The sequence below is a fragment of the Furipterus horrens genome, unplaced genomic scaffold (genome assembly GCF_987537825.1).
Source record: "Furipterus horrens unplaced genomic scaffold, mFurHor1.1.pri manual_scaffold_10, whole genome shotgun sequence".
Lineage (NCBI taxonomy): Eukaryota > Metazoa > Chordata > Mammalia > Chiroptera > Furipteridae > Furipterus > Furipterus horrens.
The window spans coordinates 100,276,758-100,302,721 of NW_028327180.1; the positions used below are offsets into that span (position 1 = coordinate 100,276,758).

The following is a 25,964-nucleotide window of genomic DNA, read 5'->3' on the forward strand; positions in this document are numbered from 1 at the left end:
CCTGCGCAGCCACAACTTCCCATTCTTTTGGGGGGACTTCCTCTACCGCATTCCTTGTGGTTCTGGTGGGCTGTGAGTTACTGGGCCCCTCCCTCCCTCTTTTCCCCCAACAGGATGGGCACGTAACTGAACCACACCAACCAGAACGCCCACCCCTCCCGCCCCCTGCCAGGAAGGGAAACCTGAGTGGGGTGGCGCCCTCAGGCACGTGGGTCTAATAGAAGTTCCTAGTGGGCCTCAGCGTGGCCCTGGATCCTGTCCTTTCTGAGTGCTGATTACTCAGCTTCCTTCAGTTCTGTGAGCCCACCACTGTTCTTCCCATGAATCTCTCTCTTTTCATCCCCTTAATCCAGAATAGCTGCCTGTCCCCATCAACCCACGAACCACACCTGATGACGTTCCGCACTGTGCCCTTTGCCTTCCCATTCTTTCACCTCTGATTTTGCCAGTGGTCCCACCTGGAATCCCTGATACTCCTTAGTCACCATGGTTCCAGAGCAAATCGCCCCGTGACCTAGTAAATGAGTAAATGTTGTAAAACAACAGTCATGTTATTACCATCGGTTCTAGGGGTTGAGTGGGCCCAGCTGAACTGGGTCTCCCTTGGGAGGCTCTTGTTTTGGCAGTCACGTGGTGGTCAGGGCTGCCGTCACCTCGGTGGCTTCCTGGGTTTTCCAACTCGGCAGCTCCTGGAGGCCAACAGGGTGTCCAACAGCTCAGCTCCGCTCCGACACTAACGACCTGGAGTCACGGTCGGACCCCACAGGTTCAAGGGCTCAGTCCCACACGATGACACCTGCTTCAGAGGCCAGTCACAGGTCCTGCGGGCTACTCATGATGCTGTCAGGCTGGCTATAAATTCGGGAGTTCCCACAACCCCTGCTCAGGTTTGGATGATTCCCTGGAATGACTCAGAACTTAGGAAACCACTGTACTTATGGTGACTGGCTGGCTATAAATGAGCAGCCAGATGAAGAGCCCAACAGGATACAATGGAACATTATTCAGCCTTAAGAAAGAAGGAAGTGCCACCATCTGTGACACACGGACGAACCTGGAGGACAGCACGCTAAGCGAAACAAGCTAGACACAGAATGCCACCGGACGCTGCTTCTATGAGGAATCTAAACTAGTCCGGCTCCTAAAAGCAGAGCGTGGAATGGCGTTTGCCCGGGGCTGGGGAAAGGGGGAAGCAGGGAGGTGCTCACCAAAGGGTGCGAGGTTATCAGGATGAGGAAGTCCTAGAGATCCAGCGCACCACTAGCGCCTACAGTGAGCCGCACTGTGTCCTGTACTTCAGACTTTGTCTTGTGTGACGCGTTCTTATAACAAAGGAAGAAGTAAGGGAGGCAGAAACAGACTCAGACACAGAGAACAGAGGGATGGTTGCCAGAGGGGAGGGGCTTGGGGGACTGGGCAGGAGAGGTGAAGGAATCGAGTACAGGTTGGTAGCTACAAAACAGTCACGGGGATACAGAGTACAGTGTGGGGGACACAGTTCATTATATTGTCATAACTCGGGTGCCAGGCAGGTACTGGAAATATCAGGGCATCACTTTGTAAAAACGTATCTAATTATAAACCTGAAACTAACACAAAATAATATTTAATATAAACTGTAATGGAAAAAAATTAAAAACCACGTATTAGAACCTGCCCTCTAAAGGAAAGAAGGCGGGAGGAAGCGTGGGAGGCAATGGGTCTGTTTAGGACATAGATGTGATGGCAATTTCATGAGTGGGTATCTCCAGACTCACCCTGTGTACGTGAAATAGCTTTCTGTATGTTAATCCTACTTCAAGAAAGTGGTTTTAAAAAGAAATGGGGTAGGACAAGGTCCAAGGGTCGAGGGGCGGGAGGCACGAGCTTCCAAACCCTCTCCCTATGGACCCTGGACACACCCCCTCCCAGGACGGAGCACGTTCACCAACTCGGAAGTTCCCCCAGCCTCACTGTTGGGGGTTTTAACTGGGGTTTCATCGTACACGCATGATGGGTCAAATCACTGGCCTGCTTGTGCTCAGTCTCCAGTCCCCCTCCCCTCTGGGGGTTTGGGGCGTGGCGCTGAAGGTTCCACCCTCTAACAAGGGGTGGGTTGCTCTGGCATCCAGCCCCCACCCTGAAGCTATCTAGAGACCAGACTTCCGTGACCTCATTAGCGCAAACTCAGGTATGGTGAAAAGGTCTTGTATGAGTCATAGAAGACGCGCCTATCACTGAGTAAATTCCAAGAGTGTTAGAGGCTCTGTGCCAGGAACTGGGGACAAAGATCAAAAATTACACACACACACACACACACACACACACACATTTATTTGTTTTTAAATATTTGTTTTCTCTTTTTAGTTTTTTCTTTTTCTTTTTTCTTTTCTTTTCCTTTGTTGTTGGTTTGTGTGTGTGTGTGTCTTTCTTTTTTGTTGTTCTGGCTACAAATACATTTTTTATTACACACCACTTCCTTACTCGAGAATCTGGCAGTTGATGCTGGTTATTGGCTGGGCCCTCGGCTGGGGCTGTCGTTCGAAGCACCTGCACGTGACCTTTCCACGGGGCCTGGACTTCCTCATCATCTGGCAGCTAGAGTCCAGCCTGTATACAGCTAGACCTGTACAACTGTTGTATGTCAGTCACACGTCCATAGATGGGGTTTAAAAAGTTAGTTGCATTGGTTTCCTTTGGCTGTTTTAGATGCTGTTACCAGGACAACTCTGTATAGCTTGCTGTAATGTTTCTACGGGGCATTTCCCGGTGTGACCCACCACACGAGGGACCTCTGCCAACAAAGGAGCAAGCAGCAGCTGGCTTCGGGTCTGGAGGGGTGGGAGGTCATGCTAACATCTCTCCCGCCTGAATTCTGGGCAGGACTCCGGCTTCCAGAGGTCAGGGACAGCGGTGAATCCACAAGTCGGGGCCGAGCAGACAGCCTGCGCTCGGGTCAGACCCACGAGCTGATGGTGCCTCGCTCGTTCCCTGATTTGCCCGGGCCCTGTGTGTCCTGGTGAGCCTGCGACATTATCCTCACCTTGCCTGGAAGGGTCCGGAGAGAGCGGGCAGGGCAAAGGCAGGAAGAGTGTGTTACCTAAGGTTTCAGCGTAACCAAGAGAAGAGCTACAGTAGTGATAGATATAATAAAGGGGAAATGGCGGCATGCCGTGAGCTAAGTCTTCGTTCATCACAGCAGAAAGCCCAGAGAGAGTATTGACAGCTGATCCAACAGGATGTTGTGGTATCAGCTTGTTATTTGGCGAAATAGAGGAAACCACCACAAAGAACTGATACTGTTAAAAACGGTAGCCCCTAAAAAACATGGTTACCCCTGCACCTTACGTTTCGGTTTAATGCGCTTTCCTTTCATTTGTTATATTTCACAATTTCTGTTTAAAAAAACAGTTGCCGCTTTGGGGTGGGAAGACCCAAGGAGGGGCTGGGCAGGGGATGTGGTCTTGAGAATAAACTCTGCTGTCCAAATTGCTGTTTTAACAAGGTGATTGTATGTCTTTATTCCCAAGAAATTCCAGCAACGCAGTCACGAGAGACTGATGAGGCTTGTCCCCCACGTGAGCGGCCCTCGCTGCAACCGTGGGCGCGGAGAACGCAGAGCACGTCTTACATCGTCATGGGGTTTTGCATTACACAGGCGTCCATATGTCTCAAAACTCAGCGAATAGGAAATTTAAGAGTTGTGCATTTCATGGAAGTTTTTACCTTAAAAACGTGACCTGTAAACAAGTATAATTAATTATATGCATGCTGAAGTGTTTAGGAGTGAAACGTACTGATTTCTGTAACTTCTTTCGAAATGCATCAACAAACCAGATGAACGGACAGATAGGTGATAAAGAAGAGCACAATATTAATTGCAAATTTAAATAGAAATATGCGTGGTCCCTGTACGTTCCTTTCAACTTTCCTGTGTGTCTGAACATTTTTTATAATGAAATGTGCGGGAGAAAAAGAGACGTACAGGCGGGAGTACAACCATTCCCATGAAGAAGTGCTTCTCAGAAACAGTTTGAAAGTATTTATTTCCTCTAGTGTGTTGTTCTAAATGTGCTTTAAAAATGAAAACTCACCCAAGGACATGCTCACTGAGTTTAGAGAGAGGGGGAGGGAGGGAGAGGAAAGAAACATCGATGTGAAAGAGAAGCATCTATGTGTTGCCTTTTGCATGCGCTCCGAGAAAACTGGGGGGACGCTTCTCCCCTCTGCTGTGCTGGGTCTCCAGCGACTGCCTCTTTTGGATCATTTCCTCCTACTGGGAAGCCACGTTCCAGTAGCTTCCTGGGACATGGTGTGTGGAAGGTAAAACACTTGAGCGCTTCCTTGGCTGAAAGTGTTTCTGATTTTACCCGCATTAATATTTCGGCTGCGAGCAGAATTCCTGGTTGAAAATCATTCTTCTTCAGACTCTTGAAGGCGTGGCTCCGCCAGGGCCCCTGCGGAGAAGCCTGCGGCCATCCCACTTTCTGTTTCCTTATGACTCCCGTTTTCTGCCAGGGGTTTGCAGAATCTTATCTGTCCCTGCTGTTCTGCGGTTTCCCAACGACACGCTCAGGGCTGGGGGTATCTCCCTTCCCTGGCTGGCACTTTCCCTCTGGAAACTCCAGTCTTTCAGGACTGGGAAATTTCCTCTTCTGCCTTTCCTTTCTTCCCTGTTATAGGGTAATTATTGGGATAGTTGGGCCTCCCCGGCTGGTTCCCTAATAGTCTCACGGTTTCCCATTTTCTGCCCCTTCATGTCTTTCAGGTTCTTCTGAGAGATCCCCACAATTTGACATTTCAACCTTTCTGTTGAGTGTTTCCAGCTAGCTTGCTTTTAATATCTAAGACCTTCTTCTTTTTAAAATCATCTGAATGTTTGTTATTACAGGACTCCCTTCTTATTCATGGATGAATTATTGACGAAGACATCGACAGACTTTGAAGAAATTCTCTTCTCCCTGCCCTGTTTCTGTTTACCTTAACTTTACTTATTTAGTGGGTTCTGATTTCCAGCTTTCATCCTGGACGTTTTGCTCCTGTTCTTTAATCCACGGTTGCCAGTTGCGGATTAGAGGTGGGAAACGAAGAGGCAACGGGAAGTTCTAAAGGAGCTAGAAGGCTTCCTGGAGACCCTTCCCTTGTCCGTATTTCCCTGAGGAGAGCCTTCCACTCTCGACTCTCCTACTCCGACGAAAACTGCCGGCTAAAGCCGCGAAGGAGGGCGTTAGAGAGGCTCAGGAGCTGGCCTGGGCTGCTAACACTCACTGACACACCCTCTGCAGGGAAGGGGAAGGCGGCACCCTGCCTCGGACATGAGAGGAAGCCGTGCAGACTACCTGCTACTGCTGCTGAGCTTTCCTCCCTCCTTCCTTCCCCCACCCTCCCTCTTCACCCCCATTTCCACGGGTGCCTGGTGCGGCGGGTCCCCAGCCCTTTGCTGATTCTCTGGTGTAGATCTGCTGTTGATCAGCTTTTTCCCACAGCTAGTCTAGGTGGCTATATCAGTTTCAACCTGTCTGACCCCTCACTCCAGCTTCTAATATCTCTTGTCTTCTTAATATATTTTCTGCTCTAGGATTATTGGACTTTTTGTAAAAATCCCCTTTCTGGAATACTTGTAATACTTTGGGTGGAAGTAAAATTAGATACTTGTATGTAATTCCATCACGTTAACCTGGAAATGAATACTATATGTTCATTTGCCTATGAAGCATCTCTCCCACTCAAATGTAGGTCTCCAGAGGGCAGGGATCTGTTTTGTTCAGTTCATGCTTCCAACACCTAGGCAGGGATTGGAACAGAATACACAACTGACCTTGAACGAGGGACCTAAGTAGATACGTGGTTGACCATGGATGAGGGACCTAAGTAGCATACATGACTGTATACACAAAAGACACTTGAGAAATAACTATGTAGCCCGTTCAGAAATACACATGGTCTAATATTTGCTTATTTAGTTTTAATTCTAACTTTTGGGGACCATCCGTTGCCACGGAGAATATTACAAATAGATGTTCAAAGCCAAACTTGGAGAAATTTTAATTTAACTCAGTTTTAAATGAAAGCTGATTTCCATATGTGGATTGCACATTAATTTTATTTTATGCCAACACTTCAATAACATACAAGGTGGACTTTCACTTTACCGATCTAGAGAAATAATGATCTGAATGTGGTCATGTCATGTGTTGGCTCAAAAACTCATGTCCTGTCTGATACAGTCCCTACTCAGGCAGCCTGCGATTCCTTCTAGATTTTAGACCTGCAGCAACGCCGTGCCTGGCTCCCTGAGTGCCATCCGAGGGTGGTCCTCAGCTCCTACCTTCCAGGACTTTGTTTTCTGTGGAAAACGCTTTTCTTCTTACTCCATCAAGACCCACCAGAAATCCCCCCCAAACCCATCTTTCAACTCTCATCTTTTATTAGCATGAATATAGTTTTTTGCCTCTTGATGTTACTGGACAGGGGACCTGGTTCTGGGCGGGCCTGCCTAGGGCCAGCCGGTAGCGTGCGGGTTCTTAACTTTATGCAGGAAAATTTTCACAACACGAGTCCAGGTGACTATGGTACATTTATTAAAGCTGGGGACAGTGAAACAGGGAAGGGCTTGGCAGAGAAGAAGCAATAAGATATGTCTAGGCTGGGCTGCTGTTAGCGCACTGGGAAGTCAGAGAAAAGGGGGCTTTGAGACAGGTTCAGGGGGTGAGCCTGGGACGAGCTGCAGCTGCCCGCTGCTCCCTTGGTTGCAAGTCTTGTAAGGTTGCTTGGAGTTTAGGAGATGCATGCCTGATTGGGGGTGGGTGAGTGGTAAGAATCAGGGAAGAAGAGGGGAAATGGAGGGAATGGCTCCCCAGAGGGAGAGCACGTGCTGGGTCCTCTGTCTTAAAGATTTTCTCTCTCTTGTGGGAGGGAATCTTAGGGAAGGCCTCCTGGGAGGGTTCCAGCAGATTAGTCATAGGTTTTCCAGGTGTGCTCTTTCAGGGGCATAGTCTTTACTGATTGGTCAGAGCCAGGGCAGGGGGTCCGTAGTCATTACAGCTGGTCTGGGCATCGCCCACCTGGTTTTGCTGCTTTTCTGGGCCCGGAGCTAAAATATAACTGAGGCCTAGAGGTTATCTCTAGGGAGGTGACCTTCTGTATATGGCTGTAAGTTGCTCAGCCAGTTTGTTCATCTATGTCTCAGTTTCCCTGTTCCACGTGCCCTGGCTTCCTGGCCTGTCTCACTGACAAACACCATCATCTGCACCCCACGCACAGCACTGAGCACAGTGGGCCTGACATCCCGGCAACTATGTCCTGACCCGGTTCATTTACTGCCGGGCCACGATGCACAGGGAGCACGCACATGTTCCCTGAGGCCCCGCCCTTTCATTGGCCCCTGTCCTAAAGACAGGAGGGTAATGATACTTAGCAGTCTAGCTTTCATAGATTTCCCGGAAATTTTTATCAGCAAAGGAGCACTGTTGCTTTTGACATTTCAACTCCTTTTCAAGGGAGATCTTTATGAAGAGAGCAAAAAAGATGCCCTTGTCCTGGAAACATGCTTATTGGGAAATAATTGCAAGACGAAAATGCTTTAAAAAAGCTTGTGTAGAAAAGATCTGATTTCAAAAAACTGTCGCAATACCGAACAACAGAGTGAGTTATAGGAAAACAAGGTCCAAAAGATGAAAATATCATCTGAAATCAACTCCCTGGAGAGTCCTTTCTCACGGGGTGGAGTGGAGTGTAAACTTTGCAGGGGGCAATGCAATGACATGTCTAAAAGCTTAAAAACATTCTTCCCTATTAACACGGGAACTCCATTTTGGGGAACTCAGTTTAAAGAAATAAACCAAAAAGATTCTTGCACAGGTTCATCCCAGCACTGTCTATCAAATAGGGACAACTCAAGCATCTGATAATAGAGGGATGGTTAAATGAAGGCACATATGCAAAATGGGATGAATAATAAGCAGCCATTAAAAATGTTCTAATAACGATTCCGTTTGACGTCACAATTTTAAAACGTGTTCATTGTGCATATAAAATAACTGAGCAGAAATATACCAAAACATTGGCACTTTCGTGGTCTGCCAACAGAACACTATCTCCAGGACTTAGTATAAAGTGACAAGAGAAAAATTCTGAGATGTTCTGCATGACATTACAGAGGGCGGGCGAGCGAAAGGGACTGGAGAGTTGGCCAGCTAAGGACGCTGCTCACATTCCTGAGTGTAGGTTGGAATTTTTTTTTTTTAATTAAAATTATTTATTTATTTATTTATTTTTAGAGAGAGGGGAAAGGAGAAATAGAGGGAGAGAAACATTACTGTGTGGTTGCCTTTCACTCGCGCCCCCAACTGGGGACCTGACATGCAACCTAGTCATGTGCCCTGACTGGGAATTGAACCGGCGACACTTGGTTCACAGGCCAACGCTCAACCCACTGAGCTATACCAGCCAGGTGGTTAGGTTGGAATTTTGATTGGACTTCCAGGGGGGGCTGGTCCCGCCCTTATCTAAAAGTGAAGACAGTCAGGAGCCATCCAACCCCAGGAGCTTCCACTTCTTGTTTCCATGTGAACTTTCTAGACTGTTGCCCACTTTCCCCCCGAAAGGAGCAAACCAAAGCAGCAAACGCTGCTTCCTTCCAGACCCTGCGCCTAGCCCCCTACTAGCCCTGCTTCGCCTCCTCCTGCCCGCTTATCTGTCGCGAGTGTATGTTCTTTCACGGCAATCTACGTCTTTCCCCCCCAAACTGTTTGCATACAAGAGGGCCAACCCCAGGACCGGGACACATTCCCTTTTCCACCGGGAGCTGCTGCAGGTGGCTTAGGCTCCACGCCCCAGGCCGTGGTCCTCTTTTCCGGCTAGAAATGGCCCAATAAACCCGTTCTTTTAAAAAGACTTTCAGCCGTGGAAGTTAAAATTTCTGTTCAGCAAAAGCATAGGACATAAGAATTGCTCAACGCATTTATAAATAGAAAATATGTAAGAAAGGGAAGAATGGTCAGAACTTCTGGTTGAACGAACCTCGGTTATGTCTGAATAATACTGCGATGTATGTATGGTCGTATCTTCTTTATAGTTTTGGGTTCCGAATTTTCTAGAAGGGCTTTGTCACCACATAAGGACAGATTATCGCACATAAAGGGCAGATCGACGCTGTCCTGCGGGCTTCGCACACGACTTGATAGTCAACACCCGAAACGGGGAGCTAAAGACCTAAGTCCGGGCTCTGGACCGAATCCTGGTCTTCCGGGCCGGGAACCGTGACGTCAGCGCGCAAAGATGGCGGCCGGCGCGCCCCACCCCCCGCCCCGCGCGCACTGCTGGAGCCGAGTCCTTCCGAGCGCGCCCGAGCGATCCCTGGACTCTCCGAGCGTTCCCGAACATCCCCGAGCGTGCCCGAAGCCGAGAAGGGTCCCGGGAGCGCGCGGGCGGGAAAGCCCCGCCCCAAGCCTGGGAGCGCCGGCGCCGGCGCTGGGGAGGGACGGCCGGATGTGAGTGGAGCGGCCATTTCCTGTTTCTCTGCAGTTTTCCCCCGTTTTGGGTGGTGGCTGCTGCTGGGCTCCGGCTCTTCGTAGGCGGAAGGCGAGGCGGCGTGGACAGCGGCCCCGGCACCCCGCGCCTAGCCGCCCGCAGCCGCGCGCCCACCCGCCTGCTGCGCCCCGAGCCGGCCGCTTCTCGCCCCAGTGCCCGGCCGCCGCCTCCGCCGCGGCCCACCGAGTGGCCCAGATGCAGGCCATCAAGTGTGTGGTGGTGGGAGACGGGTGAGTGCGCGGCCCGGGGCCGGGGGGTCGCAGCTGGGGGTCTGGGGCCGGGGCGGGCCGGACGCGCGGGCGCCCGTGGGGCCTGGGCTCCGGCCTCTTCGGGGAGCGGGCGGGGGGCACGGGCCGCCACCCCGCCCCGGGACCCGGCGGCGCGCGCCTGGCTCTGGCTCTTTGCTCCGTTTTTGGTGGGGGAGGGAATCGCCTTCGGCGGCCGGAGGGAAAAGTGAACTCCACCCTCGCTTTCACCCGGCGCCCGCGGAGCGCCGGGCCGGACTCTCCCGGCGGCGCTGCGCCGCCTCCCGCGCCGGCTGGAGACTGCGTGGGTTCAGAGAGTTGCCTTTCTTAGCGAAGGGCTCCTTCCTGGCTTTCCTGCTACTGCCCGGGCCCCGCTGGGAGCATCCGTGCGGTCGGTCGTAACTGACGAGCGTTTGCCGGGGTTGGATTGGGGAACCCACGCTGATTGACGGGGGCGGGGGGTTCCTCCCACGGGTACTTTTAGAATTTTTAAAAATGATTACTTCTGCTCTTTCCGTGGAGAAACTTTTAAGATTCCAGCTGCGAGGAGCTGGGTGTGATTGAGGCGGTTCTTTTTTCCGAGCGTGGCGTGGTCATAAAATGAGAGATTGGCCTTGGCTTCCTGCGTTGCGAACGGGGTGTAGCAGAGCAGGCGCCCCGCGCCGCGAGGCCCTGGGGCTCAGGGCCTTTTCATTACTGACGGGTGGTTACAGGTCTGGGAAGAAGACAAGACTTGTCTTATGCAGTTTTTTTTTTTTTCGCCCATAGAAACAAGAATCTCAGTGTAATGAGAGCAAACTGTGTCTGAGCTTCGCTCGCATAGTTGAGCGTGAGCAGGGTGCGCTGCAAGGATTCCTGCCCGTTTCCTCAAACTCGGGGCGCAACTGGTGCATTTTCTGACCCCGTTCCTTCTGAAGCCTCGTCCCCTCCCGGGTCCTTAGAACTGATGCCTCTGCAGGAGCCCTGGCTTCGCAGCGCGTTTCGATCATTGTTAGACGTTTGAAATGGCTCCTAGACGTTTAGGGAAAGAAAGAAAAAAGGAGTAATTGCTGATGTTTTAATACCTAACCGTGGTGGGTAATAATCCTTTTGAACATGTTTAAAATGTGACCGCAGAGGATCCGTGGAGTTTTATTGACTCCTTGCGGATAGGGACCGCGACCGTTTTCATTGGCTGGATGAGTCCGAGTGTTACTGACGGCCCCCTGGGGGGCCGGGACGTCCCCCTCGCGCCGGCCCCGCGGCCCCTGCGGAAACCCTGCGCTGTCGCTCAGCCCCGGGGCGCCACCCGGAGGGTGGGGGGCTGTGAGGGGGAGCGAGACCGGGACCCCTTGAAACCCAGTCCCTAGCCTGGAGCTTTTTAGGTGTTTAATACTGTGTTTGGCACCGACGCTGACGAGGGCTGAGTGATACTAGGAATGAAACGTGTGGCGACAAAAACTGAGGCTGTTTTATTTAACGGACGGCATGGAGCGAACAGGACTTCAGTACCGAACTTAGATGCATCGTTTCCCACACCCAAAATACTTTTTCGGCTTTTACCCAAATAAAATATATTCCTGGAGATAAAGGTGGGAGGTACGCGTGCACGGGGGTCTAAATTTAGTGGGGCTAACACCTGATGTGTGGAATTTCGGGCCATTCAGGGCAGTTTCAGCAGTGAAGGCAAACAGGTGCCGCAAATTGCGAGCTTCCTCTTTTAAAAGCTTCCTGGGAGCGGGGTGGAGGAGCTCGGCTGGTCAGAGCATCATGGGGCTGTGCCGGGGTCGCAGCTGGGTCCCTGTCCCGCACTTGCAAGAAGCAGCCGAGGAAGGCATGAGGACGTGGAGCAGCAAATCAGTGCTTCTCTCTCTTCCTCTTTCTGAAATCAGTAAGTTAAAAAATTAGGTAGGTTTTGGGCGTCCAGTGCTGTAGTCATCCTCTTGTGTATTGTACTGTGTGTGGTCCCCTTCCCGCACCATTTGGCCCCCAGCCCTTGCCCCCTCCCCCGCCCCCTTTCCCTCTGCGGATCACTGTGCCCTTGTGTTTTTTGCTTAATTCCTCAGCCTTTTCCACCCGCCCTCCCAGCTGCTTCAGATGATGGTCTCAGTGAAAGTTTGAGATTTAGTTTAGTGGAGGAGGATCAGGATCCAATTTTAGAAACCTTAAACCCGCCTTCTTTGCTGTTCTTCTCTGCATCTGTCATCTGATGCCTTAGCCTTTCCTGTGTGCCCACCCCTGCATCGCATAGCCCGGTGGCTCTGTCTTACGGCTGTGGTCCTCCTGGAAAGGAGACGGTTTATTGGGAGTCCTGCTGCTGGCTTCCGATTCATCAGAAGGAATACTGTTCCTTCGGCATCTTCATATGAAAATTCTCAAACCTACATTAAGAGTTGAAAGAATTGTCCAGTGAACACACGTGTACCCACCACTTGGAATCTGTAATCAGCATTTTGCTGTTTGCTTTATTACATGTCTTTATCAGAGGGAATTTTTTTTTCTCCTCTCATTTTAAAATACTTTATTTATTTTTAGAGAGAGGGGAAAGAGAGGTAGAGAAACGTTGATTGGTTGCCTTTCACGCGCTCCCAGCTGGGGATCTGGCCTGCAACCCAGGCTTGTGCCCTGACTGGGAATTGAATTGGTGGCCATTTGGTTGGCAGGCTGGTGCTCAGTCCACTGAGCCACACCAGCCAGGGCTAAAAAGTTGCGGTTTTAAAGTTTAGTAATAATCTTATAGGATGCAGATTTGTAGCAAATGATTAGTAATACCATCTTAAGTGTTCATCTTGAGTTCCTTCACAGTTCAGCCTTTCAGAGATAATGCTGCAGCTGAAGACCACATTTCGGGAAAAGAAGTTTTAGAGCATTTAAGACACAGTTGGTCATATTTACAGTCATGGCTGTGTTCCTCGTAATACAGGAGAGACTCAGGCCAGGGCGATGTGAAAGGAGGTGCTCCGGCGTTTTAAAGTGAAAGTTGAAATCTTTATAGCTGCTCTGTTGCAATAATTGGGAACATTTTTGCACAACAACATTTCTAGTTTTGAAAAGAGGTCCAGTCCTCATGGCCTTAGGCTCCTTTCTCCCTTGGCCACCACATCCAGCCCAGCCCCTGCCGGCAGTGCGGGTCCCGCCTCCCGTCGTGATGGCTCCTGCTGGGGCTGCGTCTCCTCACCCTGAAGGCCCCGTCTTGCTTGGGCCAGCCCGCAGGGTCGGGGACTAGAACGGAGCAGCTGCTGCCGCTGCTCCCCCGCCCAGTCTCTCTCTCTGCGACGGACGTCCAGAGGCTTTTCCTGAAAATGTAAATCTAGTGGTTTCTGAGCAGCTAGAAACCTTTAGTGACTTCCCCAGTAGGATCAAGTCCCATGTCCTTAGCAAGAAAAGATGACAGCCTCTGCAGTTTCTTCTCTGCCGTTTGCTTCTGTTTTCTTTGCTCTTCAGTTGTGCTGGGCTGCTTTGAGTTCTGGGCCCCACATGCAGTTGCTCTGGTCTGGACTCTTCTTCCCTGCCGGGTCCCTTCTCCTCCTCCTGGTCCCAGCCTGCCCTGCGTCCCATGACCGCCCCCAAGACTAGGGTAGAGCCCTCTGCTGTGTGTTTCCGCAGTGGCTTTGATAACACTTGTTGCTCCTATAATTTTATGTCATGACTATGTTTTTCTTCTTTGAATGAAGTAACTGCACAAATTCCATGCGGTCTTGTTCATTGCAGCCCTTCGCACACTTACAGGCGTAACACAGTTTGTTGGTGTAGGTTGAAGTTGAATTAATGGCCACGGTAGTTCTGTGATGGAGTTGGTGATTTTGCATCCGTTTTGCAGTTCAGAGAAATGGAGGCGTGAGGAAGTGGAAACTCACCCTCAAGTTCCAGCTGGTGTGTGATCCAATCGGCCATGGGTGGGTCTCAGATACAGGGTGATGACGTCACATCTTAGGCTCCTGATCCTACAGGTTTATTTTGCCATCCTAAGCTTTTAACAGAATGTATGGGCAGTGAGTCATCTCTGTGTAGAAAGCCTTTAGGAGCTGGAAGCTGCCTCTCGATGACAGAACGTTTGACTCTGAGGTCTTTAGGGTGGGGAGTTCCAACTTTTGTTAAGCCCTTAATAACGTTACGGGTGAAGCAAGTATTGGCAAGACCGGATGGGCCTGTGATCGGCCCTCGTGGAGAGGTTTTGCCCTGAGAGTGCAGGGAAGATAGAAAAGCACGCACCTGCTCTGAGGCCGAGCGACGCGTTCTTACAGCGCTCAGCTCCAGTGTGTCCTCACAGCTGGGCCCGGGGACGGGCTCCTGAAGCCCCTTGAGGCCCTCGAGGAATGTTGCAAAATTCAGAGACTGCTTTTTTGGCTAATGGTGCAGTAACCTTCGTTTTTAGGTGATGTTCTCTTGAAAAACAAGTTTTTGAAGTGTTGGGGACTTCCAGCCCCACTGGGACCTCTGCTTGGCGGGGCAGGGGCCCTGCTGTGTCTGGAGTGTTTCTGCGTGGGCCCCGCCTTGCTCCTTGCAGCTGCTGGGAGGGTCACGCCAGCATCCCTGAGCTGCTGCTGAGCACGCCTGGCTTATACTGTGTGAGCGGCTCTGAAGCTTGTGGTGACACGCGGGGGCGGGGCGGGTGAGATAGAGGGAGAGGCCTGCGTGTGCCGCCCATGACTAAGCCTCTGTTCGGGAGCAGGCGCCGCCGATGCGGGGCGGCCGGAGGGGGCGGCGTGGGGGCTGCCGTCAGGGCCGAGGCCGCAGAGCCCACTGCGTGGCAGCCAAGGGGAAGGCGCTGTGTTTGGGTGTTCGCGTTCATCAGTGATTTCAGGTTAGAATCGGAGATCCCTGGGTGAATGGCTTCCACAGACGGGTGCTCGCAGAAAAGACTGTCAATTTAAAATTTCTTCCCTCCTGAACCTTGGGCTTGTCCAGTGCCTGTTCTTGCCTCTGGGTGCTCAGGGCACCCCTGCACAGAAGGGGGGGGCTCCTGGTTCTGCCTCTGCAGACTTCTGGTTTGTTTCGTTTACTTTGGGTTTCAGGATAAAAATGTATGTGTAACGTTCAATAAAAGGTTATAGAAACGGGTTTTTTAAATGGTAAGTACTTGGTGTATACTCCTATATGCATTGACTTTCCTGTGTATTATTTTAACAGGATAATGGAAGCTGGGATTACATTCATGTTAACCAAGCAACTTACCCCTTTTCTCTCTCTCTCTCTCTCTCTAGAGCTGTAGGTAAAACGTGCCTACTGATCAGTTACACAACCAATGCATTTCCTGGAGAATACATCCCCACTGTGTAAGTATTTTCAGTTAAACTGGGCAGTAACTCATGTGGTGTTTTCTGGACACCTTTGACCTTTGTTTTGCTATAAAGTCATTCTTAACCCTTAGTGAACAGATGCAGTTACTTTTTCTCTCAAAACATTCGTCAAAGCCTTCGTATTTGGGCTTTTAAAAAATGCTTACTGTGACATTTCCACGCCATGATGAAGCACACAGCTGTCCTAATTGGTTTTTAGACACTTAGGAAACAAAGTATAGAGGCTGGGTAATGTCAGAGCTTCAGAGGCGCCGGTTCTCTGGGCTCTGCGTGTGAAGAATTAAGGAACTGGACCGTGAGCTACTTCTTTGTGCTTTAAGTGGCCTTTTCTGGCAAGTGATCTGCAGCTTCCGTGTGGCTGTTGAGTTATGGGGCTTTGGAATTGAAACCAGGGTGTGCTTGTGGGGGTGGGGGAGCGAATGGGAGGGGGGCATTGGCTCCTGAGCTGCTTATTCCCTGTTGGCAGCAGGACTGGGTGGAGGTGGAAAAGTGCTTTTTTGATGGTTGGGTTCCTAGGGGCCCGCGCTGCCCGCCCAGCCTCTCAGCACCGCCCATGGCCGGGAGCTCTGTCCCACGGCGCTCACCCCGGGAAGAGGCCCCGCAGTCCCGCCCGCGCCCGTCCTTAAGCCCAGCCTCCAGGGGGTGCTCCCCGGAGAGCCTCGCACATATTTTCATATGAGTGGAATCACTGCCCTCCTGCAGCTGATTTAACCACTGGTCACCGGGGGTTTGTGGCTTTGTGGGGGGAACTTTTTAGGGGGTGTTATGAGCAGTGCTATTAAACATCATTGCATGCGTGTTTGCGCATCTGATGGTTATTAGTAATGGAGTTGTGCCAAAGTTTACATTTCTATAGCTGCTGCCCATCTGCTCTCTAAAAGGCTATCACTTTGACCAGCTGTGACTGGAACAGCCCCTAGTGCATGTTGTGGTCCACGTGAGTTGAAAAGTGACCTCATCATTTGCATTTCTGGGCATCAGTGAGGTTAAAATCTTTTGAATGTTTACTGTCCATTTACAGTATTCTGTGAATAGCCTGTTGAAGATTTTTGCTTTTCTACTGAAATTTTTTTCTTACTGATGGAACTTTCGTATATAAGAAATATTAATTCCTCTGTCTCCCATTTGTCTTTCAACTTTATTATGGTGTCTTCTGCCATAAACAAGTGTAACATTTTGGTGTAGAGGTGCCCCTCTCCGCTTTCCCTGAGCTTATGCCTTACTGTGGAAGCCCATCCGGCTTGAGGGATGCACACTATTCTCTAGGAATTTTTCTAGGATTTTTGTAGTGAAAGTTTTCATCTTTAATTCATTTAGAATTATTTTTTGGTTAGGATGAGACAGGCAACTAAGTTTTTTCTCAAGTGGGGGGAAAATGTCTCCATTTAGTGAATAATCCTTCCTTCTCTCATGAGGCAGAATGAGTACACATCAGACCTCTTCTTTACGAAAGCCACATGAGCCCCTCACTCAGACCCCGACTTTGCTGTCCCAGTGTGGCGAACTGACGTCTGGCGTTTATTGGGTTCTGTTTGCTGCCTGCCCTGGTGTGAATGGCAACTCCAGATTTTCTCTTTAATGAACTAACTATGATACTTGTAATTCCTTGTCAGCCTATTTTCCCGTCAGCCTGTAGGCTTTTCTGGGCTGCCTCTTCTGGTTAACTGCTGTTTGTGTAGCAACTTGAAAGGACTTTAAATATATGTGTAGCCTGGCACACCCACGTCGGGAACGTTGCCCCGGGGCCCCTCCGAGCCCCCGCCCTGTGGCTGCGGTCGGGGCACCGGCCACCTCGCTCCCAGCCGTGCCCGGCCCGCCAGGCCCGTCCTGCCGAGCGGAGCCAGGCGTCTGGGAGCAGCCGCACAGGTGGGGTCTGAGAGCGGCCCCCGCTTCACACTCTGCTTCGTCCTGGGAGAAAACCTTGACGTTCTCTTTATTGAGGGCAGAGGGTTTTGTTCTCGTTTTTGTTTTTTCCCGACACCAGTTTGTTTCAGTGAAATTTAGTGCCTTGCCTCGGTTTCTCGGCGCTTTTCTCAGGTTGCGTGTGTATCCCTCACTCCCCTCCGCTGGCCGGCGTCGCCTCGGGCCTGCAGGCAGGGCGTGCGCTGGCCTGGCCCCGCCGCCGCGGGGGCTCCGGGGCTGGGGACTCACCATTTCTCCTCCGTGTTTTGCAGCTTTGACAACTACTCTGCCAATGTTATGGTGGACGGGAAACCGGTGAATCTGGGCTTGTGGGACACGGCTGGACAAGAGGACTATGACAGGCTCCGTCCCCTCTCCTACCCGCAGACAGTAAGGATCACGACGGGTTTGTGACGCGTTCTTTAGAGTGTACAGTTCCTGGATGTCGCACGGCCAGACTCCCCAGTGTGGCCCTGTCAGGGCTCCCTGTTCTGGTGTAGGTGCATTGATGGTCTGGGGGTGCCTCTGTTCAGAACTGAATCTAAGCCCGCGGGAGCTGTCCCCCCACCCTCTCCGCGAGCCAGGCGGCCGGAGGCGCTCGGGTCAGGGCAGCTGGAGGCGGCAGGCTTCGGCCCTGTGATTGACGGCCCGTCACTTCTGCTGGTGGGTAGGTGGGTGAAAACAGCTAGTTAGTTCCAGTCTGCCCAGGTCTTCGTTGCGTTTTTGTTTTTGCTTTTAAATGAATTTCCTGTTAAATAATGATAGTTTTAAACTCCTGAGCACAGCTTTCCCGTGCGGCAGCCGTTGTCTTCTTGCTTCCTGCTGGGGGAGTTGCCAGGTACCGTTTCTCTGAGTTCTCGGTTTTTTATTGTTGTTCAGCTGGATTCTGGTAACAGGCCAAAACTGTAAGACGGGAGGTTGGAATTGCATGGTTTTTGTTAATCTCAGCTAAAAACTTAACTGTTAAGTATTAAAAACTAGCCAAACCACCAAATGGTTTGATCTTCAATATGTTTAGGAATCTATTTTGTGCCGGTGGGTGTTTTAATGATTCCAGGTTTTAAGTGGATTTGCAAACATATTGAGTAGGAGTCTCCTGCCCCACTGGATACATCTGGGAGGGTGGGGTGTCACTCAGCCACCTCCTGTGACTCGGGGTTGGGTGTGGCCTTTTCTCTGAGAAAGTCGCTCACAGTCTGTCCAAGGTGACTTGGCAGGATTCCCGCTCTGTGTGTGGAGGAACACATGGTGACCGAAGCAGTCGCAGCGGCGAGGGCTGGGACCTGCGTTTTGCAGGTCCCGTTCCACGGGGCGGGAGAGACTACTTTCCTCTCAGACACTGGAGCAGCTACAAGGAGTGGGATGTGATTCTTGCCCTTAAGGACCTCACAAGCTTTTTGTCGGGCCATGCACCATGTAGCAGCTTGGGGGCAGCTTAGGGACAAAGCAGTGACCGGTGTGCCGGCCTGGACTCCTTTGAGCTGAGGAAGGAAGTCATCCGGGCTGCTGAGCGGCGGGCCCGCGTGCGGAGGTACCACCTTGGGGGGTTCCCTTCCTCTGAGCCGAGCTGGCCTGGGAGTTGCCGGCTGCACCTGGATTTCTTGTTGGCAGAGGGGGTGAAAACGAGCCTTTGTGCTACGGCGCGTGGTCTCCAGGTGTCGGCTCCCCCACGGCTGCACTCACGCCCGCTCCGGGTGGGCCACGCGGAAGAAGCCTCCTCTGCTGGGAAGCCCCGTGTAGCTCTTACGCCTGTTAAACCGTTGGGTTCTGCCTTGTTCTCCAGAAGACTGAGCTGGTTGTCATTTTCACTATCAATTGCACCTCAGGTTTTTGTTTCTCTAAATTGTGTAATCCTTGGGGCTTTTCCATCCTTTGAAAAATTATCTTTGTGTTTTCTTTAAAAATATGTTGTAAGCCCTGGCTGGTGGCTCAGTGGATCGACTGGAGTGCTGCCCTGTGAACCAAAGGGTTGCCGGTTCGATTCCCAGTCAGGGCAGCTGGCATGGTGACCTCACGTTTGTGCTCAGGCGCAATTGTGACGGGAGTGAGCTTCCCCTCTACTTTGGGTCCCAGTGTCAGCGAGGTCACACAGTGCCCTTGGCTGATGTCGGTGCTCTGGGACATGGCTTTGTCCCCACAGGCCAGCTCCCGGGTGTCGGGTTCCTCTTCCCTGCTGTGTTTGGGTCCCCTGGTCTTTGCTGCTGCGCAGAACGCCCGTGTTCAGCCGTAATCCCAGCCCGGAAGGAAACGCCAGGTGGAGAGCACTTGGACGAGAACAGAACGAAAGGGAGAGAAACGATGGTGCTTCCGGAGCAGCGGGCGCGCGGCCGCCCGGAGCCCTGCCCCCCGTCCTGCTCGGAGCAGGCGCGGCTCTCCGCGTGCTGTCCCCCGGGCCGGCAGGGAGGCTGCGGGAGGAGCTGCTGTGATTGCCGCTGCGGACAGGCTCTGCGGTGCGGGAGCGGCAGAGTCACCGAAGGCCCGCCGGGGGTCTGTGCACTCCCCACAGTCGGGTCCCGCGGAAGGGGGGCTGTGACCCAGGACGGCGCAGGGGGAGTAAAGAGGCTCCAGAACACACATGTGGCCAGGACAGGCCGAAAAACAGGGACCCCGGGCCTGGGTGGGCAGCGTGAGTACTGCGCGGGCATCGGGCGGGGAGCAAAGGCCCGGACGACCGGCGCCGCACGGTGAGGGGCCGACGCCCGAGAAGTGGTCCCTCAAAGCCCTGGTTAGGCCTGGAAGGAGCAGGCGGGCGGTGCGCATTACCGGAGGCGGAAGGAGGGCATCTTGATTCATCAAGAAAGATGTTCTTAGAGATTGGAAAGGGAACAACAGACATGGTTAGAGGACATTGTCACCCTGCATTCTGGGGCCAGTCCCCCGCATCCCTGTGTCTCAGCGCACGCTTGGCACTTTGTCAAGGCCTTAGGAGGACAAATCTTCAAAAATAGCTCACAGATTAAACCAGGATATTTATGGAAAATTTAACTTTCACGGGCTCTTCGAATTGTAAATCAGATAAGCCCGAATAAGGCAGAAGTAAGTAATTCTCTTGTCTGCTTCTCTCTCAAAAGAATGGCAGGGCTCTGTGTCGCTGGGAGAGCAAGTCTCCATTTTTATGGGGACAGGAATGAATGGAAGGCACTGTGACAAACACTCGAATGCTGTCATCCTGGGCTGCCCTGTCCAGATCCGCAGGGGGTTAGGGACTGAGGGTCTCAGAGCAGCCACACTGTCCCCAGGGCCTGGCTCATAGGCAGGTGCTTCTCAGTTCACTGCGGCCTCAGTGGGGCTCGCCAGACGACTGGGCCAGAGACCCGTGTGCGGCGTGCCTGTCACCAGGAGACACCAGCGGCAGGAAGGAGCCGTGTTTGGCGCTTCCTTCCTGAGCATAAGCTTCCTGGGCATATTGTCAGTGACGCTGGGAAAGGGACCCTCTGTGCTTGCCGCTGCGGGGGAAGGGCGCCCTGTCCCCTCCCGAGTTAGCCTGCCCTCTCCACCCCCTCTCCACCGTCCTTGGCCGTCACACGGCGCCCCCTTGTGTCCCTTCCCCAGGTTGGTTTGACAGTGTTTCGGTGGCCTTGGCATCATAGACCTGTTAGATCATCATTTGCTTTTAGACCAAAACCTTGAGAGAGTGGAGACAATTCCGAGGAATAAGTAATGGGCTGAATGGGTTTTTGTGCTCCCCCCTTTTGCCGAACTCAAACCAAGTTCTCGTGCATTACTAGGTTGCAGAAACGTACGGTAAGGATATTCCCTCCAGGGGCAGAGACAAGCCGATTGCCGTATGTAACCCTTTCAGTCGACTTCCGTCCCAAGCTCTGCCTGTCCTCTCGTTTCTCTTAGTTTTGCTAGGGTTTCCTGTTCCGCCTCACACTCCTTGAGCGTTTTATATTTAATTCACGCCAGGTTGGGGGCTTTGCTTAATGAATCTGCTTTTATTAGAGCCAGACATTTACCTGCCAGCTTGGATTAAAGCGGTTCGGGACCTGCCTTCTCCCCTCCTCCCGCGGGAAAGGAGAGGGGCTTTCACGAATGGAGCTTCCATGGAGATGTGGGGGCTCTGCCAGGAAGCCCGCCGCGGGCCCTGAGCTTGGCTGGGCAGGACTAACCGGGCTGCCGGGCCGCCTTCCCCGCGGGTGTCCGGTGTGGCCGCGCGGGCTGCTGAGCTAACCCCCTCCCTGCTTTGACATGTCGGAATCGGCTCCGGTGGTTCTTGGACTCACTTGTGCATGTGCTAGCAGTTTTAAAATGTCATTCATGAAAAGCTGTCGTGTGGATGTTTCTTTCCCTTTCAGGTACAAGGTATCAGCTGGACGATTGAGTGTTAGCTTGGGAACTGGGCATTTCACAGAGTGGCAGAATTTCCTTTTTCCAGGAAATATATCTTATAAAGTTAGCATTTTAGGAACTTTCGGGCTTTTTTAATAAATATTTAGACTTTTTACACAATGCAAACTGGGGGGAAACACCAGGTAGTTAGTTCACTTTGAGCTTGATATTCCTGCAGGCATTTATTCTGCTCCTGCCTTGCCTTTGACCCTCCGTTTGCTCCACCTGCCCCGGTGCGAGTCCTCCAGAGGCCGCGTGTGGGTGTGGGGAGCTCTGAGGCCGGAGAGACGTCCTCCCACATCAAACCAGCCCCCTTCACGGGAACGCGCCCGCTCGGCAGTACCGGAGCCCCGCTCTGTGCCAGGGACCGCTGGCTGCTCTTAAAGAAGCAGTCGGCCCTGGCCCCACAGCTCAGGGGGTTAGGGCATCGTCCCGACACCCCGAGGTTAGGGGCTCAAGCCCGGGTCAGGGCGTGCACTAATGAATGATGGGTGGGCAGGGCAGCAGGTCCATGCCCCCCCCCCCCCACTTCCTCTCTCTAGGGTTAATAAACTTAAAGAATTCAGGTTAATTAGAGTCTAGTGATCACCTAAAAGTACTTCTATTTAACATGCAGATGAGGAGCTTAATGAAAAGCATCCCATTTGTAGATAATATTTTAAGAGGCAGACCAGAAATAAATGTTTAAGAGGTGCCTTGGCACTTGGCTTTTGTCCGCCAGTGGGCTTTGGGAGTGATGGCAAAGCAGCCGCCCGGGGGTCTGATCTGATGCCTCCACAGCGTCTCGGAATGGGGGGCACATCGTGCCCTCCTGGTGATGGGAGCTCCGTGTGCCGGTCTCGTGGGGGGGGCGCTGCCTGAAGCCACGGGGTGTATCCTGGGAGCACGTCCCCGACGCGGGTGGCTGGGACACCGCACGTGCCCTCGGCCCGAGGAGGTCCCCCCAGCAGCATTTAGTAAGCGGGGTGCACTCACTGTTGTAAGACCCCTTCTGAACACTGCCCTGTGTTTCCTTCTTACAGGACGTGTTCTTAATTTGCTTTTCTCTTGTGAGTCCCGCGTCATTTGAAAATGTTCGTGCAAAGGTAAGTGGGCATTTTCTAGAAAAATACTTTGCTGCATGTCACTCTCCGAAGGAAGCGTTGAGAAAGGAAATAGCACTCACGGAGTGAGAATTTCAGAGTCCGTTGGTCTCCGTACTTCTGCTGAGGCGGAGAAGCCGTTGCCGAGCGTGTGGCTTGAAGGGGCCTGCTCAGCTCGGTGGGCTCCGAGGGCCGTGTCTGCGTGCGGTGGTGCGGTGCGCCCCTCACTCGCCCTCCTGCATCTTCCACGCGCTCGGGGGGGGGGGGTGGCACTGGCAAGACGCCTTCCTCGGTGACCAGTGCGGAGTGGCGGCCGCGCTGAGACCCAGGCCACATGGTTTATTCAGCTCCCTGAACGTCCGGGGGGCGCGGGCAGGCTCACAGTTGTGCGCACACGGAGCCGGTGGTTCCTGCGTTCTCGCGTGCGTGCTGTCTGTGTTACAGCTGTAAGCCTGCCTCTGCCAGCCCCTGTGTGGGGCAGTTTCCGAGATGGCCGGAGAACCTGACTCGTTTTACCAAAACGACATGTTGTTTTGGTGTGGGGACCGTCCCTTTCACCCTGTCTCTTGCTTACTGACTGACTAGTAGCGCTCGCCCTGTCGGGTTGTTGGTCTCGCGAGCCCTGGCCTGCTAATAAGTAGTCAAGGCCAGCAGGAAGAAGCGGTGGATGGGACGTGTGAGCAAGGCTGCATGAAGGCTCTGCAGGGACACAGTGACTGAGGGGTGGCTGGCGTGGTGGCAGCCGTGTGGCTCGACCTTAGGTAAGGACGCTTGTGAAGGCGAGTGCCGTGACCTTCTTTCTCTGCATCTGCCCAGTGGTACCCTGAGGTGCGGCACCACTGTCCCAACACGCCCATCATCCTGGTGGGGACCAAGCTCGACCTTAGGGATGACAAGGACACAATTGAGAAGCTGAAGGAGAAGAAGCTGACGCCCATCACCTACCCGCAGGGCTTGGCCATGGCTAAGGAGATCGGTACGAGCGCCCCTGTTTCTCGTGTTCGCTTTGCGCCTGGCTTTAGTGTCCCGATGGAGGCTGGGTTCCAGTCGGGCAGAGTGGCGAGTGTGTTCCTCCAACTCAGGGTCTGGCTTATTTTTGGGAACCTGCTAAGTACGGCCCGTAGCGTTTGGTGTTGGGGAGGCGGCGGCAGGGTTAGGGGTTGTTCTGCTGTCCTCAGCTGCCAGCAGGAGGCGCGGGGTCTGGGGGAGCGGCCTCGCCTTGGTTCTGATCAGGAGCGTGGCCGCACGGCTGTAAGAGGCTGCGTTTCTTGGCAGGTGCTGTCAAATACCTGGAGTGCTCGGCTCTCACACAGAGAGGCCTCAAGACAGTGTTTGATGAAGCCATCCGGGCCGTCCTCTGCCCGCCTCCCGTCAAGAAGAGGAAGAGAAAGTGCCTGCTGTTGTAAACGCCTGGGCCCCCTCCTCACTGCCCTGCCCCTGGGACCCTTTCTACGCTTCGCTCAGAAACGATGGAGCCCTCGCACTCAATGCCAAGTTTTTGTTACAGATTCGTTTTTCCATGAAATCATTTTTGAACCAATCAGTAATTTTTAGGTTTTATTTAAACAAATAAGTGTAAGAGTTCAAACTTTCATATTCTATTAAAACTTAGCCCTAAAATGACAAGCTTCCTTAAAGCCTTATTTTTCAAAAGCCCCTGGTTTTGCTCAGATGAAGAGTTGCCAAAGTACCTTGTGAACTAAATTGCATTGTTGCGCTAAGAACACTAAGCACTAAACCGCTTAAAGACCTTGGTCTTTGAGAGACTGTAGCTTCTGCAGGAAGGGAAGGCAGACACTTTCTAACGAGTTTCACAAATCACAGTACAGCTTCCCTATGAAATGTTGCCATTTAATGCATTGATATAACTTATCAACCCATGTTCCTTACCTAACATTGTACTGTACACCGTGATGGGATGAGTGTAACGACTCAACTCTTTGGATTGATCTTTTGATTTCGGAGTGATATTTTTAAAAAACTAGTGTATTAATTAGCCTTTGCTGAGATTTTGAACAGAAATCTGACTCACGTGTTCCCTCTGAAGTATCCTGCCGCAGTCGTGGGTGCTCTGGGGGGGAGTGTTGGAACGCTTGACGTGATCAAAGGGGGAAGACTGCAGTATTCTGACGAAATGTAAAGTGGAGATTAACTTACACTACAATTTACACATAACAATAGTTCAACTGAATAAAAGTGTCACGGGTAAAATTTTCAATAGGTTAATTTCTGTCAGATGTAGTAGGTGATGAAGAAAGTTGGTATTGATCAGTGTTTTCTTAAGCTTTTCCTTTTTCTTAAACCCGCGAATCCTCCCAAAATTGGGCATTGAATTCACCTTTGAACTGGTCATTCCCACGGTTGCTGAGAAAGGGCTCTTCTCCTGGGCCCCTTCCCAGCGAGCAGCACGCTTCCTTGTATAAAATCTTTCTTGGTAACGCATTAGGTTTTTTTGTAGATTAGTAGAAGTGCATTCCTGTTTTCATGTTCCTTTATTCAAAGCTAATAAGTGCTTTCCTTACTTAGTTTTCTAGTAACTAGATGTAAAAATCACGTGTTGCATCTTTACAGTTTTTAAAATATTTTAGATATTCTTACTACAAACCTGACGTCACTGTCCGGCCAGACCCCCACCCCTGTACTGACGTGCTGGCCCCTGCCTCCCCCGTGGACTCGCTTCCCGTCGCTCTGCCTAACGATGCCCCCGGGGGTGAGGTCTACGCCCCGCGCCCTGCTAACCGAGTTCTGTACGCCCCGCCCACTGGCAGGAGTGCGCAGTGGGATCTTCCAACCACTAGAACAACGTTTTTTAAATCGACAGTTGCAGAATTGTGGAGTGTTTTTACATTGATCTTTTGCTAATGCAATTAGCAGTATGTTTTGCATGTATGACTTAATAAATCCTTGAATCATATGACTGGTGATACTTGAATTCTTTCACTTTTTTTCATTTTGAGTGTTATTTTAAAGCTGGGGGCAGCGAAGGGCGTGGGAGAGAAAAAACAGGAGAGCCTGGGCCAGGAAGTCAGAAGAGGGGGCCTTGGAGACAGGCGCAGGGGGTCAGCCCCTGACGGGCTGCCACTGCCCGCTGCTCCCCTGGTTGCAAGTCTCGTGGGGACCCTCAGAGTTTTGGACGGCGGCCCCCAGCCTTCCTGGCACAGGGACGTTTCACGGGAGACAGTTCTTGCATGGACTGGGCTGGAGGGGGGTGGTTTCGGGGTGATTCAAGCTCCCCCACGGTGCAGCCAGGTTGGGGGCCCCGGTTTAGGAGGCGAACGCCGGAGAGGGATGAAAGGTGTGGGCGCGCGCCCGTCCGGGAGTCTGGAGCTCAGCGAACCGCCTGGTGTGTGCGCGCACCTGCCTCGCTGTTCCTTCTCGGCGCACGTTTTCATGCCGGGGGGCGGGGCGGGGCCCCTCTAGGAGGAGACGTGGACAAGGCAGCACAGCGGGGGTGGCGCCGGGTTTCGGACCGGCCGCACGTTGGTGGGATACACGCACGTCACGTTGGGACGTGCATGTGCTTGTGTGCGCACCTGCGCATCGCACGTGCATCCCGGGCCGCGGCTCTTGGCGGAAACGGATGTGGGCACCCGAGGTGGCCTCTTGGAAGGGCG

The 25,964-nt window shown here is 52.3% G+C and overlaps 1 protein-coding gene across 2 annotated transcripts; it reads left to right on the plus strand.

The window, feature by feature from the left end:
• The first annotated feature begins 9,485 nt into the window (after positions 1–9,485).
• Positions 9,486–25,264, plus strand: RAC1 (Rac family small GTPase 1). Of its 2 annotated transcripts, XM_090288622.1 has the most exons (7): positions 9,486–9,740; positions 14,939–15,010; positions 17,209–17,326; positions 20,665–20,721; positions 22,291–22,353; positions 23,167–23,326; positions 23,626–25,264. In XM_090288622.1, exons 1-7 carry the CDS (start codon positions 9,706–9,708, stop codon positions 23,754–23,756), a joined length of 636 nt encoding a protein of 211 aa, XP_090144748.1. In that variant the 5' UTR covers positions 9,486–9,705; the 3' UTR covers positions 23,757–25,264. The 2 variants fall into 2 exon arrangements, with proteins under 2 accessions (XP_090144748.1, XP_090144750.1); XM_090288624.1 differs by lacking the exon at positions 20,665–20,721 and having other exon boundaries at positions 9,489–9,740.
• Positions 25,265–25,964: the final 700 nt, after the last annotated feature.

Bases quoted from the DNA above. Each gene is read 5' to 3' on its own strand.
- RAC1 (XM_090288622.1), top strand. From the start codon at position 9,706: ATGCAGGCCATCAAGTGTGTGGTGGTGGGAGACGG. The intron at 9,741-14,938 runs GTGAGTGCGCGG...CTCTCTCTCTAG, and splicing joins TGTGTGGTGGTGGGAGACGG to AGCTGTAGGTAAAACGTGCC. The intron at 17,327-20,664 runs GTAAGGATCACG...GTGCATTACTAG, and splicing joins CCCTCTCCTACCCGCAGACA to GTTGCAGAAACGTACGGTAA.